A 17,425-nucleotide genomic window follows, 5' to 3' on the forward strand; every position below is an offset into this window, starting at 1 on the left:
TCCGAGGTTGTGCAAGTGTTTGTGAGCTACAAAGATAACAGTTTATTATAAGAAAAGCTACTGCTGCCAGTGGCAATCAGCAGCTTCTGCTGCCCGGCCCCGGTAGCATACGTGGCAAATACTGGCAACTACCGCAAGTTGAAGCTGGAGTTGCGCATAGTTATTTCCTTCAATAAATAGTCCGATGATCTTTCTGCATGACCACCTCAATTATGAAGTAGGGTCTCGTAAAGAAATGTCGACTTTTGCCCACCACATTTACTATATTTATTATATACATATGAATGAAATACTGGAATTTATCAGTGACGATAGATCAAGTTATCAGTCACTAGTGACACTAAACAAGGTTCCGGAACTACTTTCTCCTGAATCACAACATTAAAGAGTTATCCCCCTTTGTTTACGTCAGATGCCGACTGTACTCAGTCTCAACCGCAGGTGCACAACTTCTCTTCAACTGACCACAGGAACCTTTGACGAGTCTGATGTCTGGAAATAACATCTTTGGCAATGTTAATATCACTCTTGCGCCGGACATGCTTTGCCAGACATTAGGCACAACTGGCGACAGCGAGACGTGCCGCCGAGGCGAGAAGTGCCCGCTTGAATTTTCCGAGAATTGAACTTTCCTAATTTAATTCATGACAGCAAGCAACAATGTTTCAGTTAAAATGTTCGGTGAGGTGAAATGGGATTTAACGTCGCGTCCAAGATTATTGGACTTATATAGCGACGTGCATGTATGTGTGTGTGTGTTTGTGTGGCTGCTTGTACTAGTCCGGACTGATGCCGATTTATAGTGCTGGCTCACTGAGATACCATGCCGCAGTTTAACATGAATACCCCACTCAGACACAGTATACTGACTCCGAGCCGACCAGTCCTTGTTTTAGCCCCTTAATGCCTAGCGCCAGACAGGCTAACAACAAGTACCATCTTTTAACGTCTTTTGGTATGACGCGGCAGGGGATCGAACCCCGGACCTTCCGCTCTACCACTAGACCACGGAGGCGGTCTAAAATGTTCGGGGTTCTATAAATGTGTTTATGTCAACTTTCATACTTATCTGTGAGAAAATTTGATCAAATTTGGCGGATTTTGTCAGCCTTGGAGAGCGCTCAGCTGATCGTTCGACATGGTCACAGTACTAGTTAAAGTATTCCTACGCCAATAAAATAATCGCTGTTTGAAAATGATTTCTGTTTTCATTTTAAACAGGAATGTTTAATTATGACAAACAAAAATGTTCACGGAAATTAATACTCGATATGAAATAATATTTCGGATAACATAGATTAACAAGGCGGCTAGTTTTATTCACGAACTATATTCTTTTCGCAAACCCCCTTGATACGGCGGTGGTAAAGGGGCGACAGGGAGAACTTGGTAATTTATCAGACACTACGTTTTCGAAAAAATATATAAATTGCAAGTAATAAAAATAAAACGTATGTAATAAATAGAAAATTCAATCTGTTTTCTCAAATACCACTTTTATCTCATCTCGTGAAGTGGGGAGAGTCTAATATTTGACTCTCCCCACTTCACTCGATGAGATAAAAGTGGTATTTGAGAAAACACATTAAATATCCTCTATATATTGGATTCTTCGCATTTTACACAGTGCCTATATTGTTCTGTCTTACTCTGATCGGTAAGTGGAAACTGATTTTCAAATGTCACGACCGAAATACTAGATTAATATGTTCTCTATTACCTGTCCATACACCTGCAATTTTAGTATCTTGTAAAATTTTACGCAATTTTCTTACACCTTCTTATTTTTCACTACAACTTGCCAATGATAACGTTATACTTGACGACAATCGCAATGTCAACTGGAACAAGTACAAAAAAATGTTCAAACTGATTGATCCAGCGCGTGTCAGCTGTTTTTGCCCGAGACGGTACTTTTTTGTAAGAAAGATAACTATGATTATTTTCCCCAGCAATGTTCACTTCGGCTTTAAAACACGTGTTAACAGTGGCGGCCGTTTAACCTTGCTATGGACAGTGAAAGTGTTCATAAATCACAACGAAAGCGTAATCACAGATGAGTTAGTAGTTTCCAGCCCCATTATACGTGTCATATATTCAGTGTATACTTTAAATGCATTATTTCATAAGCTTTATAACGGTGTACAATGAATAATCGACAATAAGCAACGTCGGTGTAATTACTGCTAATTAGTGTTTGGTGCAACAGTTAACAAAGCAAACGTTTAAGGTAGGAATGGATATTATTTTTTTTATTTCATGTGTCACTGTGATCTCTACTTCTATCGAGAAGTAAAACAACGCGATCGACCAATGGATCGGTGCACTGCCCCACTACTACTCATTACTGTAGGAAAATAACAAGTATATGCATTTCACATCAGCCATGTCAGCATAGCCACATCATACCTATTTTAATCGGCTCTTGCATAGACCTTCAGGTAAATAAGAAACTAAGTGAGTAGGTGTTTTGAGATTCGACATCACAAATGATGGAGATCTGGAACATAGAACAGGAAACAGAACTTAATTCAACACATAATTGTATAATGTAAGTAATCCTCTATCCCGACCAAGTCATTGGTAGATCTTGCAAAAGGTGGGACAAGGACTAAATAAGACAGTCAAATCTTTACTGAGTGTTAAAATGAACTGAAATGTCTTCAAGTGTGTCCCAATCCTCCATATCTATTGAAGGGAAGGATGACAGGAATGTCATGTAACACATGCATGTCTGATAATCTTTATCAGATTTACAGCCCTACAGTCCAGGGGTTATTCCACCCAAATAGTGTAGGGTTATCTATATTATATTGCACTATGGTTAGGTGCTCTACCGCCTTTTAAAAGATTACTAGCTCTGTTATGCATGACTGTAGAGACGCGAGAGTAATCTCCCTTATATCATTGCCCACGTGGAAGCTGTTATATTCGGCACAATAAACCTACTATCTTCAGACCATATATATGCTGTGTTATATTGAGAAGACATAACATGGTGTCAGACGTGGAATGTGGATATTATTAACCAGGTTAGCAACTACAATAGTCAAAAAGAAGATTTTACTTGTTGAACTTGTTGGTGAGCGAAAACTGAAGGTCTACTTTAAGTCCATGTGCTTTTTGTGAAGCGTTGGAAATTTTCATCTGGTGTAATAAAATGGCAAATAACCACAGTTACCTCAGTAATTACCAGTCAACATACAGGGTGACCCCACCTGAACAGTTTGACTTTACAAAACCAAAATGGTCACGTCGTTTTGAACGATTAAGACAGTCATCTCTTTAGACTTAAGAAGAAGATGAAGTTCAAATCAATTCACACATTTACCATATGGGGGATGAGGCAGAGGGTATCTTGTCATCTCTGAATTTGACAGCTGAAGAAATGAAGTCATATCAAACAGTGATCGATAAGTTTCAGAGACACTCTGTAATTTCTCATAATGTGATATATGAGAGAGCTGTATTTAACAGACATATACAAGAAGATGGTGAGACTGTGGACTCATTCATCAATGCATTGTACTACGTTTTAGCTCGTCATTGTGACTATGTTACACTACATGATGATCTTCTAAGGGACAAAATTGTCGTAGCAATCAGAGACCATGTATTAAGTGCTAAATTCAAGCAAATAATGAACTGACACTAGCCAAAGCTGTACAGATGGCAAGACAACGAGAAATGATTAAGAATCAACAACTTCATAAGACTGACACAAGTATGGCAGCAATCGATGCAGTCAAGTCCAAAAGACCGACAAAACCACACAGACAATCATCAAAGAATAATTCTTCAAAGGCCAATCATGCTTCGAAGAATGAAAAACACAGTTCAGCAAAGTCAAGAAGGCCATATTGTCAACGATGCGAAATGAATCCTGCACACAAATGGCAAGATTGTCCTGTACGGGAGTCTATTTGTCACAAATGTAAGAAAAAGGGACATTACAGTTCTGTTTGTCTTTGTGGCAGAAAAGTAGATGAATGTGTGCTAGACTTTGACTCTGATGAAGATGAAGTTTTCATTGGACAGCTGAGTGATACATCAAGAAATATTGATGAAGGCCCGTGGGTGACAAACATTCAAGTTAATGACACCTTGACGGCTTATCTACGGGGTCGGCTTATCTGCGGTCATATACGGTACCAAACCTCTGAGGTAGTTGCTACATAAAGACAGTACATTCCTATGGAGTGATGTACAACAAGCCTCATTTGACGAAGTCAAATGTCAAATAGGTGATGCACCAACTCTGGCGTTGTATGACTCAGCAAGAGAAACGATTGTATCAGCAGATGCATCATCATATGGTATCGGAGATGAGCTAAAACAGAAACTATCTGATGGATCATGCAAACCAGTAATCTTGGCATCCAGGTCTCTAAGTGACACAGAGCAAAGATACGCACAAATTGAAATAGAAGCTCTGGCGATTTACCTGGGCAACAGAACGGTTCCATGATTCTGTGCTTGAAAAAAACCCCTTCCAAATAGAGACTGACCATAAGCCTCTTGTTTCCATAGATGGATCCAAATGTCTCAGTGATCTGTCTCCAAGACAGAATGAGGTTAATGTGATATAGTTATTCTGTGTTCCACACACCTGGCAAAAATCTGGCAATAGCAGATACACTGTTAAGATCACCGGTGGATGAAATCCTCCTAGCTGAAGACAAACACTTTGAACAAGAGACTGATCTCTATGTTGATCTAGTAGTGTCACAACTACCAGCTTCTGATGCGAAGTTAACAGAAATAGCCTCAGAACAAGAGAAAGTGTATGGCAGAATATTCACATTCCTACAGAACAAGTGGCATGCCCACCATTCCCTGTCAACAGAGAAGCAGCTGTACATAGTGAGACATTACTTGTCTATGGTGAATGATGTGTTGTTAAAAGGCAATAGACTGGCGACAACTCCGACTCTTCGATCTCAAATGCTTGAGAAGATTCATGCAGGACATCAAGGAATCTGTAAGTGTTGAGAGAGGGCAATGACAGCTGTATGGTGGCCAGGATTGAGTGCAGAAATCAGATCTGATGTAGAACACTGCAAAATCTGTTCAAAGCACAGGAGAAATCCAACTGAACCTCTCCTACCAATACCAATTCTTGATCGACCTTGGCAGAGAGTAGGTACAGACCTGTTTGAACTGAACATACTTGCGATTGACTACTTCTCAAGGTACATAGAAGTCACCAAACTGTCTTCTACAACATCAAAGAGTATCATCAACAGTTTGAAATCTTATTCTCTAGACATGGGATACAAGAAGTAGTTATCTCAGATAATGGACCTCAATATTCTTCACAGGACTTCCGTGAGTTTGCTCAACAGTACAACTTTACTCACATCACATCCAGCCCATTGTATCCAAGGAGCAATGGAGAGGCTGAGCGAGCTGTTCAGTCATGCAAGAATATGTTGCGTAAAGCTGATGATCCATATCTTGCAATGTTGGACAACACCTGTATCTGGTGGATTATCTCCAAGTGAGCTTCTAATGGGAAGAAAGCCGAGAACAAGCTTACCATGTCATCCTACACAACTACAATCCAAACATGTGGATGTGAAAAACTTCAAACAAGCTGAATCTGTAAAAAAAACTAATAATGAAAGATCAGTATGATCATCATCATAATGTGCGACCACCATCACTTGGTGATTGTGTTTGGGTAAATCAGTCTGAGTCTAAAGTGGTCGTTAAAGCCGACACCCCACGGTCATATATTGGGTCAACCCCAAAGGGGGAGGTGAGGCACAATAGATGTGATCTCAAGTTAATTCCTGGAACAGAGGATACAAGTGTCAAAAGTGATTCAACCAACTGTCAACAGCAGTCCTGGAAGTGCAAGTCTGTGGTCACAAGACAATTCTAACTCTAAGACTCCAATTAAAGTTAATCCTCTTAGTCCATCATGTGTTCAAACTAAAAGTGGTAGACATTCAAAACCACCAAAACAACTTGATCTTTGAAATGCATATTTCATTGTATTTGAATAGCATTTAACAGTGATGTTGTATCAGTAATTTTGAAGTTTATCATTACTGAGAGTTACAGCAATGTTCGTTATGATGTTCGATTTTAGAATACACTTAAAAAGAGTATTGTTCAACTAGAATGATCTAGGAATGTAGACTAAGTGTTAAGGCTTTATTTTCAATATAATGTTATGCATAATACATATGCTTTGGAGTGTCAAATGTTAATTTTCACTTTAAAAGGTATGATCATTTATTTGCAGTCTTTATTGCATATTTGTGTTTAAATGTGTTAGGCATATATCTGTCTGTAACTAGAACATGTAGAATGCATTAATGTTTACTTTATTTCAATTGCTTAAAGTTTTGCAATTATCTTTCCAAGAAAGGGGGATGTAGGATTATCTATATTGTATATGACTATGGTTAGGTGCTCAACGGTCTAAAGACTTTTAGCTCTGTTATGTATGACAGTAGAGATGCAAGAGTGATCTCCCTTATATCATTGACCATGTGGAGGCTGTATACTCAACACAATACACCTACTATCTTCAAACTATATATACTGTGGTATATTGAGAGACATTGTGATATATACTGTGGTATATCAACAGACATTGTGATATATACTGTGGTATATCGAGAAGACATGAATATAGTCACAAAGCCAAGAGGGTGCAATCTTTCTCCGAGTAGAAAGTCTGGGTTCAATGTCCACTGGGGCAGGACATGGAGGTGGGATCATTTTTATCCCCCGCCCAACAAAGTTGATGGGGGATATAGAAACAGGCTCCGTCCGTCACGTTTCGTTTCCGGAGCATAACTCATAAACCGTTCGATATTTTTTCATGAAACTTTGCATGTCTGCCAGGTACATGCTGAATTGGTGCCTTTTGCTATTTAGAAATTTTAGAAATTTGTATTTTTTACGTTTCCATGGCAACAAGATGGACTTGGGTTCTGTGAGGGTAGGGTTCGTTTCCAGAACTCATAAACCGTTCAATATTTTTTCATGAAACTTTGCATGTATGTCAGGTACATGCTGAACTGGTACCTTTTACTATTTACATTTTTTTTAAATTCATATTTTTTTATTTTTCCATGGCAACAAGTCAAACTTTTAGAAATTTATGAATTCTTCTTTTAAATGCCCAAAACTCAATCAGTATAGGATTGTTATCACTGGGGACTTCAATATGGACCAGTCTGTCCATGACAACAATGCACTATCCAAACTCATGGAGCAGTTTACATTTGCCCAGTATATCAGCAAACCAACCCACACCCTTGGGGGTACACTAGCCTTGATCTTCTGTAATGAGCCCATCTCAACAGGAGTCTCTCCAGTTCCATACACTGACCATCATCTTGTGTGGGGTGTGACGGAATAGGTGTAGTATATTGAAGTGACTATCATTATTTCTTTGTATGTTAATCAATGTGGTAATGAAGTGAACTTTTTGAATCTTAATATTTTGCATTTAATCTACTATGTCCAAAGCAACATCTTGGGTTTGAACTGGTAATGACCAATATCACATATCACAAACTAATACCATTGATGTTTCTTAAAAAATATTCCATGTAGATATTATTACGAGTCAAAATGTGACTTGTAATGTTTTTTTCTTTCTCCCACCCTTATGAATTCAGTAGTAAATGTAGTAACTGGTTTTGTCAGTTTGTACTTCCATCATGTTTTTGTGGAGAAGGTTTCATTTTTTTCTTGAACTTCATAGAAAATTGTGTTTTGTGGCATTATATTTTGTTTCTCCAGGATATTTTGCATTTACATGAAGTAGATGCTCCCCTGCTGCCTTTTACTCCTTACAAAATTTTGAATACATGTATTTTATGTTTGTGTTTGTGTGATCAAATTTCACTATTGTTGACATAATATACACTTCATTTGCTGGGCAGGAGATTTGGCCACGTTAGTGGCACACTCTTCTTTTTTTTATCCCCCCCGGCATATAATGAGGGGGGATATAGTGATGAGCCAGTCTGTCTGTCCGTCCGTAATCATTTCCTTTTCCAAGCAGAACTCAAAAACAATTCAGTGTATTTGATCGAAACTTTGCAAATCTATTAGTCACATACTGAAGTTGTGCCTTTTGCTATTTAGGAATTTTAGAAATTTATATTTTTTACGTTTCCATGACAACAAGTTGGACTTAGGTTCTATAAGAATGGTGTTCATTTCCGGAGCGTAACTCAAAAACAGTTAAATACTTTCTTACAAAACTTTGCATGTCTACCAGGCACATACTGAACTGGTGCCTTTCTCTTTAGAAATTTTTATTTTTTATGTTTCCATGGTAACAAGTTGGACTTAGGTTCTATAGGGTAGAGTTTGTTTCCGGAGCATAACTCAAAACCAATTCAAAACTTTCTAACAAAACTTTGCATGTCTACCAGGCACATACTGAACTGGTGCCTTTTGCTGTTTAGGAATTTTAATTTTTTATATTTTTTATATTTCCATGGCAACAAGTTGGATTTAAGTTTTAATATAGGGTGGGTTCACTTATGGAGTATAACAAATAAACTGTTAAATATTTCCCCTTGCCAAACATTGCATGTCTATATATAAAACACATACTGAACTGGTGCCATTTGATATTAAGAAGTTTTAGAAATGTTTATTTTAGAATTTCCATTGCAGCTATTTTGACATGAGCTATGAGAAATGTTGGGTCAGCTACCTGGTTTTGAACCATAACGTGTTAAAATGGGCGGGGGATATAGATGACTTCGTTGACTATACCGCTTGTTTAGTTATTGTTTTTTGTAATTTGTCATTTGTTTGCATAAAAAACCCACAGAAACACACTTATTTTACTTTCCATTACATATGGATGCGACCATGGTGGATCTTTTGTGGGTAAACAATGTATGCTTCTTCAAGAACATTCAACTCTTGACTCATTACATACAAAATTGCACATTTACTTGTGGTTACTTTACATTTAGCTGCCAGGGGGATATGTCATCTTTCTGATGACTCTTGTTTACAATTTCCATGACAACAAGTTCCACCTCATTTAAAAAAGGTTAGGGTTTGTTTAGATTTAATTATGTCATAAATTCTGCAACAGGGGCGGTGGATATAGCCACGTTAGTGGCAAACTCTTGTTATGGCAGCAAGATTATACATAATACTGTATTGTAATGATCGTATAATCTTTTTTGTCATCCCATTTGTATATCCTCAGTAACTTGCAAATAAGAACTGAATCACACAAACTAGAACAGAAAATAACTTTTATGAATATAATAACAAAACTTTGAACAAAAAGTCAGATTCATGGACATATTTACTGATATTAGATAATTTCACTCTGCTTCAATCAAAAGGCCCAAACTTCAAATAGTCAATATAGGCATATAGTGTTCTTTACATTTTCATTATATTGCAAATGTTCAACTTGTGTTGAGTCACATAAAATGCCCATTTAGTACAGAGTGAACAATCTCTTGATGAAGCTGAATACACTGGAGCTGCAGCATGCTGTCACAAATGACTGTGGTGGCGTTATTTCTTCCAGGTGGCTCATGTCAATGACGGCATATGTATCTGGCTTTACATGCTTCATTGGCTTTACGTGCTGTACTGCAAATGGTTCTGTTGGATCTCCCAAGTCTATCTCGGGGATGTCCTGCTCCAAGTTCATGGAGGAACCACACAGTGACGAAAGGGCAGGGTTGGGGAGAGGGGCCTGGGTTATGGGCAGGGAATCAACTTCAGTGGTTGAGAGCTTAGAGAGGAAAGAAAGAGAGTGTAAATGGTTTTCAGCATAAGTAATGAGAGAAGATGTGTGAAGTATGGTTATTGTAATATGAGGGTTTTGCTTCATTCCAAACATATTTTGTGAGTTTTTCATAAAATTGCATGTCAAATTCCCCATTTTTTCTCCCTCCTCTGATCAATCATCATGAGCTGAGACTCTTAGCCCATTTTTTTCAATGAAAATGACACATTCTTGGCAGTTTGGTTTTTAAAGTAAGTGTGTTTAATATGTTCTACGTAAATCTAATGAATGGTTCAAAACCTAAGAAAGAGACAAACAACTGTGTATCATCACCGTCGGTTTTAAATCGATGGAAAAACAAAGCAAATTCCCTACATGACCTACTGGGAGAGGGACAGTAAGGTTGGAGAGGGAGGCAGCAATGGTAGGTCGCTGAGATTTTCTAAACTCTTCCCGAGCTGCAGAGGGAAAAGATTCATAAATCTATGTAAAAAGGTATTAAAAAGGGATTGATATAAATCTAGAAGGTGAACAAGATGTATAACTTGAAACAAATATCAGTCAACTTTATTTCCATACATGGGCTTATGCTGCTGCTCGGTGTTATTTACGGCAATGAGGCGAAATGACCTCATAGGACCTTTTATATGATTCGCAATATATATGTTTGGACTGTCTCACGAAAAGCTTGTCAGCAAACTGGCGTTGATAGTCCAATAATTACGGCCGATTAAGAATCCTTGATATATCGAGGATTGTTGATCATAGGCAAAGTCATACACATTAATATGCCGAATACCAGAACCAAATTGAACTAAAAAGACCTAAATATTGTACCTTGGTGGTAAACGCTTGCCACGCTCGTGAACATGGTGCAACGTTAGTGACAAGAGTGAATCAAATCTCAAAATGATAACAGAGACTTGAATTCGCAACAGTGATGCTAAACAAGAATGGCGTCGTTCACGTACAACAGTCACCATGGAGACGTTCTCGCGAGATCACAATGATTTTTGGTGAACTGGCACCCGGTGTGTGTTGCGTGAGGAACGTCATCCAGACTGCTTCTCAGGGAGGGAGTTTAACGCTGCTTAAAAAGACATTATTCCAGTCCCGACGGGAACACATTGTACCCGTGTTTATTCAACTGAGGCCAAGTTATAAACATTACGCCTGGGGCATAGGACTAAGCTGTACTGCATTAGACAACATTTGGGATAAAAGATGAATTAATACGGTCAGATATTGGTGAGATCTTCTTTCAACTGATTTAGGGATATAGATGACTTCGTTGACTATACCGCTTGTTTAGTTATTGTTTTTTTGTCATTTGTCATTTGTTTGCACAATAAAACACCACAGAAATACACTTGTTTTACTTTCCATTTCATATGGATGCGACCATGGTGGATCTTTTGTGGGTAAACAATGTATGTTTCTTCAAGAACATTCAACTCTTGACCCATTACATACAGAATTGCACATTTACTTGCGGTTACTTTACATACAGCTGCCGAGTGGATATGTCATCTTTCTGATGACTCTTGTTGTTTAACGCAGCACGAGTTCAGCACTATTCCAGATATATGACGGTGGTCTGTAAATAATCGAGTCGGAACCAGACAATCCGGTGTTCGACATCCTGAACATCGATCCACGCAATTGGAATTGGACTAATTATTTCCTTTAAGAAATCATGTCCGATAATCTTTCTGCATGACCACCCCAATTATGACGTAGTGTCACGTAAAGAAATTTTGCCCACCAGGTTTACTATATATATTGGATTCTTCGCATTTTACACAGTGCCTATATTGTTCTGTCGAGTGCTTGTCTTGTTATGAAACAAAAGAGTTACGAACATGGAGAAGAGGTTTACGACCTGTCCTGGCAACTATATCTCTAGCGTAGGGGTACGGAACCAGGGGTATTCTTATCAAACTGTGCGAAATATTAATGAATTACAGATACCCTCGTCAGCAAGTGGAAACTGTCCATACACCTGCAATTTTAGCATTCTGTAAAAGTTTACGTAATTTTCTTACACCTACTTCCTTTTCACCACAACTTGCCTATGTAATGTTATACAGTCGGAATGTCAACTGGAACAAAATATGGTTCAAACTGGTGTATCCAGCGCGTGTCAGCTGTTTTTGCCCGAGTCGGTACTTGTTTGTAAGGGAGATAACTCTGATTTTTTTGTCCCAGCAATGTTTACTTCCGTTTTAAAACACGTGTGAACATTGACGGCCGTTTTGCCTAGCTGTGGACATTTAAAGTGTTTATACATCACAACGAAAGCGTTATCACAGATGAGTAAGTAGTTTCCAACCCCATTATACGTATCATATTCAATGTATACTTTAAACACAATATTTCATAAGCTTTATTACCTGTGTACAATGAATAATCGACAATAATTATAAGCAATGTCGGTGTAATTACGTTTATGATCACTGATCCGATCAGCTGATAATAGTAGCCTGCAGTACGTACACGGAGTAGATCACAAATTCATAGATATGTGCGTGTTATCAAACGCACATATACTTGAATAGTACAAAGGGGACTTGTTTGTTGTCCCGGGACAGTCCTTGCTAGTCCTCCTGGTAAAGCTGATTTTCAACCTCACCTTTTTTCTGGTTGCTTCAAATTTATTTTGTATATAGCAATGCTTCAGCTTAGCAGTAATGATGTCTCTCACCAGAGACCCTGCTGTAGCTAAGCAGTCATTATTCCTTTCATCAGAGACCATTACAGCTAGCATCTGCCCTATCACACAGAGACAATGTTGCACTTTCACATATGGTCTGAGCATAAAATCAAGGACAGTGGAGCATTAGATCTACATATTTCCATCTTTAATTAAAATAGAAAATTATTAATGGCGTAGATATTTGTTTATTATTATAACTGCGGACATCATTTGGTTTCAGGTATATAATTTTTCCTTGGAGCAACAAACACTATACATATTTATCAAGTAATATGTCCCTTGAAAATACTGTGAAAGAAAGCCAAGAGAGGTCCAAAAAGAAGAAGAAACAAAAACTATCAGAAAGACATGAGGAATCTGATCAGGTTGTAAAAAATAAAAAGGTTAAGAAAAGGAAAGAGAAATTTTCTTCAGAGAATGATGAAAATAATGCTGTGAGTATGAGTCACTCCGAAACAAAGAAGCATAGGACTAAAAGGCATTCTGAGACAGAGACTGTTGAAGAGAGAAAAGAAGATGTTGTGGTCACAGGAGATGTTAGACATAGTAAAGCTAGGAAAAGAAAAGCCCAATCTGAAAGTCAAAATGGAGTTAAACATGTAAAGCAACACCAAGACGATAGTGGTGGGAAAAGGGAGAGAAAGAGAAGAGAACGAAAGGACAAATTTAAAGACAAAGTGCCAGAATTTCTCAAACTTGTGAAATCTAAAAATCTCAAAGAGGAAGAGCAGCCAGAGCCAGTTGCCAAAACACCTGAAGAAATTGCATTGGAAAAAATGAAGGAGGAGAAAAGGGAGAGAATGAAAAAGAAGAGGCAACAAAAGAAAGCTAACAAGGGAAAGAAAATAGAAAGCACTGTTGCTAAAGATGCTGCCTTGGCATACTTGAGTCAGTGGCACTATCACCGAGGTGTGTGGCGGTTCCAGAAGGTTCGTCAGGTCTGGTTGCTAGGACACATGTATGATACCAACATGGTGAGTTGTGAGTGAGTGGATAGGCTTCACTCAGGGTCTACTTCCACACAAATAGCTAACTTTGACATCACTGGGTTTATGAATTCTACTGACTGGAACCAAAGGTGACAGTCAGAAACATAATGGATAAAATTACACATTGTGTCCTTGTTGTCATGGTTGTAGCCACCTATTGGCTGAATGTACCACAAATGTAGCTGACTCGTATAGTGACTTGGCACAATAATAATTACAAGGTGAATGATTTAAAGACACTGAAGGAAGTTAACATGTAACTATACAACAAGTGACATAAGATTGCACATGCACAGAGCCTGTTTGTTGAGAATAGATATCGAGTCCCCCAACTGAAACGAGTCGACAGTGCAAGAAGATCGTGAAGCATTTGTCTATTGTGTTTTTCAAATGATAAAATACGGAAAGACTAGACATGCATTCAAATTTTATGCGTTTCTGTGTATGAAGTGTTTGGTTTTTTTCAAATCATTTCAATTTTATGAGTATAGGATGCAGTATTTCATGTCCAGTAATACCTGGTGTCATGTCCATGCACATTGATTCTGGATGACATTGAAAATATCAAAAATATGCTCAGGTAATGTTCAATGTGCTTCTAATCATGCCAGTGCCATAGGCGCTAGTTGCCCCCCTGGATTTTTTTATAGAAAACAGTTTCATTTGAATCAAGTTGGGGACAAGTGATACTTGTACAAATATTTGCTCCCCCTGTCAAAAAAAGTTAACTATGGCCTTGCATGCTTGTATTTATTGCCCAAAGTTAGCTAAATTGCATATTTTTCTGAAAAGATTATTGAAATTCAGTTTATTCTGACTCTGTAAGTTTTGATAATATATAACATACAAAAAGTGTTACATAGGCAAAGCAATTGTGAAGGTCCTGTTTAGAATTAGTCTTCAGCAACCCGTGGTTGTTGTAAGAGGCAACTTACAGGATCATTGATCAGGCTCGCTGACTTGGTTTATGCATGTCATTGTATCCCAATGGTGTAGATTGATGTTCATGATTCATGATGTCAATCACTGGATTGTCTGGTCCAGACTTGATTGATTACAGACAACCGTCAATATTGCTGGAATATTGCAAAGTATGGTGTTAAACGTCAAATAAACAAACACATATGCAAAGAACCTGGGCTAAGGTATATGCATGTTTGGGAACAAGATGTTACTGTGGGGAGGGTGGAAACTATATGTGACATTGATGTAAACATAGTTAACAGTTGTTAAAAGAATATTTTTGAAATTGAGTGTGAAAATGAATGTTTTTATCTTGTTTCAGTACAATATGTACTGATAAGGTTAGTAAACTCTTTAGAAAAGAACTTGCAGATTTGATGTTTGACTAATAATTAATTCCCTTCTTTACAATTATCATTCTCTAGGTGTCTGATGAAAACTTTGAGAGGTTGCTGAAGTATCTGGAAGATTTGAGGGGCCACAGCAAAACTGAAACCACAAGACAAGCTGAGACAATATTGGCAGAAGCCGAAAAGGAATCTGAGAAAGATGAAGAGGCAGAGGTAGAGGATGAGGATGGTGAAGTGAAAGCAGTAGAGGAGGGAGAAGAAGAGGAGCATGAGGACAAGGAAGAAGATGCCCCTGAAGATGAGAGCGAAGATGAAGATAGTAATACTGATGACAAAAAGACAAAGAAAAAGAAGAAAAGCAAAGACACCACCAAAGGTACACATGGTATATTTTATCCAGCTTCCTTGGATACTGAGGATCATGACATTTTCAAGCATCCAAAGTATTTCACTGACTTGAGAAGAAAGGTCATGCATTGAAAATTTTAACATGTTGAAAATATCATTTATCTCATTTCTGAGCTATTTGTATATTTTTCAATATCAGCAGTAAGTATAATGTAATTGATTTGGCTGTGTAGTATATGTCCATTTATTGTGATAAATACACCATTTGTCACCAAAGTTTTGTTTTTGAAATGATGTCACCTCTCCTGAATCTTTTATCATTTTTATCATCCAACTTCGCATAGAATATCTCTCGCTCCCAGTCTTTCTGATATTTAATCTTGCTTACAGTTGTTACAGTTCATTTTCAGAGTAAAATTGTGACAATAAGTGCTGTTATTTCCTGGCATAAAGTGTAAACAACCTTTAAAACTTGCAGGCCTATAAATCCCTTCACCCCAATGCAAAAGGAATTCAAACTTTATCTGAGATCAAATTTTCAAATTGCCTAATACTACCTAACATGTTCTTCCCCATCTATACACTGTAATATATCCATGAACCAAAACAGGTGCCTGTCAGCTTATTAAGTAGCTATATTGCCCAACAGTTCTTTCTAGTATCATTACGTAGATCGCTGGGTGTCACTTTTGAAAATCCCCTGTGGGGATTCCTGGTCAGAATATGTGCCAAGGAAGAGCAGTTTAAAATTGGTATCAGGAGGTCAGTCTCAGTCATTAGCTAATCAGTGGCTATTAGGACTTACTCTGACATGGAATCCCCATAGGAACAGGGTTGATGTACCGGTAGGGTCATGAGGATGTTCACCCATGGAAAATAAGTAATCTGATGATTGACTGATTGGTTTCAGTTTTTGTTTTGATGGATGTGAGGGATGTTAAACCACAGAGGAAATGATGAAAGCCAAGTAGTGTTTACAAAGATGTCAGTGTCTTCTTTTCCACAGACCTTACTATGAAACTAGTTTACTGAAGCAGACTGCCCGACATGGCTTTCTCCACAGTTAAAATTACAATACAATTTTGTGCTTTTCAGATGTGACATCATCATTGAGGTATCAGAGAGCAAGGCAGATTCTCCAGATTTTAACATAACAACATCTGTAACTATGACATTAAAATTGTTCAGTTGTTAAAATTGTTCAGTGAAATTCCTTTGTTCTGAGGTTACTTGTGTAGCAGGGCTTCTGACAGATGGCATCCTTTCCTTGTCACATTGCTGAAGGGGTTAACTTCTGGTCATGTGGACAAGGTGTGTTTCCTTGGATCAGAAGGGTTAGTTTGAATACCATCACTAGGCTTCCAAAATTATATGTGGAAAATAAGTCTCAGCTCCCAAGTAAGAAGCCCATGATGTGCCTTCTGTTTATGCGTATAGCAGGGAGAGCAGTTGTCCCAAAGATCACATCCTTACTTTTTGTCAGCTTGCTGACAGGGCTAACCTCTCTGGTCATGTGGACAAGGCATCAAGCCCCAGATAAGAAGGTCCGTTTTTTTGCCATGGCAATTTTATGGCTGATACACAGTAGAAGAAAAACACCACCAACCACCTCGAACTCTTACTTTTGTTTTAGTGGGAGTCTATAAAATATGACCCTTTATCCAGTGTGTCTTACAAGAGCTGTTGAGTATTGAGTCATAAGGCTCTGTAGCTCACCTGAAGTTAGATCTGCGAGTGAATAAGTATGTATGCAGTTGGTTTTAAGCTACTTTGAACAGAGTTTCAGGTATTTCATGTGTGTTGAGTCAATGATGGACAAAAGCCCATGATGGATCAGTCAATCGGAAAGATCCCACAAGGGTAAACATGAACATGCAAAGGAAATAACAGAAGTTTTTACAAACAGATCCTCACAGCATGTTCATTTAAGTGCATACTTTTACATGCATAACTGTAGGCTATAATTACATATTCATCATGATTGTGGTGGAAGCTAGTGCAAGCTGTGTCAAATATCAGATACACAGCAAAATATGTCATGTGTTACTGGGCATGGCACATATTGTATATGCCATTTCACATGATGCCTCACCTGGCTGGCAATACCTGACCATTAGAATTGAGTTGAAATCATGTCAAGGGTCTTCTTGACTCCTAAGTGAGCCATGAGAAACAAGCATTATCTCATAAGCAGATCCTTGGGCCACTGCTTGAACAGAGACCTTATCCTTATGTACCGCAGCGGAAGAATACTGCCTGTAAAACATCTCACCTCTCGCACTCTTCTCTACCACCATCTGTCGCACCGATTCCAAGA

At 38.2% G+C, this 17,425-nt stretch overlaps 1 protein-coding gene across 1 annotated transcript; it reads left to right on the forward strand.

Annotated features, from left to right (window-relative positions):
• Positions 1-11,922: 11,922 nt before the first annotated feature.
• Positions 11,923-16,333, forward strand: LOC124144562 (glutamic acid-rich protein-like). The gene is made up of 4 exons (XM_046514029.2): positions 11,923-12,058; positions 12,679-13,432; positions 14,836-15,136; positions 16,204-16,333. Exons 2-4 carry the CDS (start codon positions 12,731-12,733, stop codon positions 16,260-16,262), a joined length of 1,062 nt encoding a protein of 353 aa, XP_046369985.1. The 5' UTR covers positions 11,923-12,058; positions 12,679-12,730; the 3' UTR covers positions 16,263-16,333.
• The last annotated feature ends 1,092 nt before the right edge of the window (positions 16,334-17,425 follow it).

This window comes from Haliotis rufescens, unplaced genomic scaffold, assembly GCF_023055435.1.
Source record: "Haliotis rufescens isolate VD_foot unplaced genomic scaffold, xgHalRufe1.0.p SCAF_11, whole genome shotgun sequence".
NCBI lineage: Eukaryota > Metazoa > Mollusca > Gastropoda > Lepetellida > Haliotidae > Haliotis > Haliotis rufescens.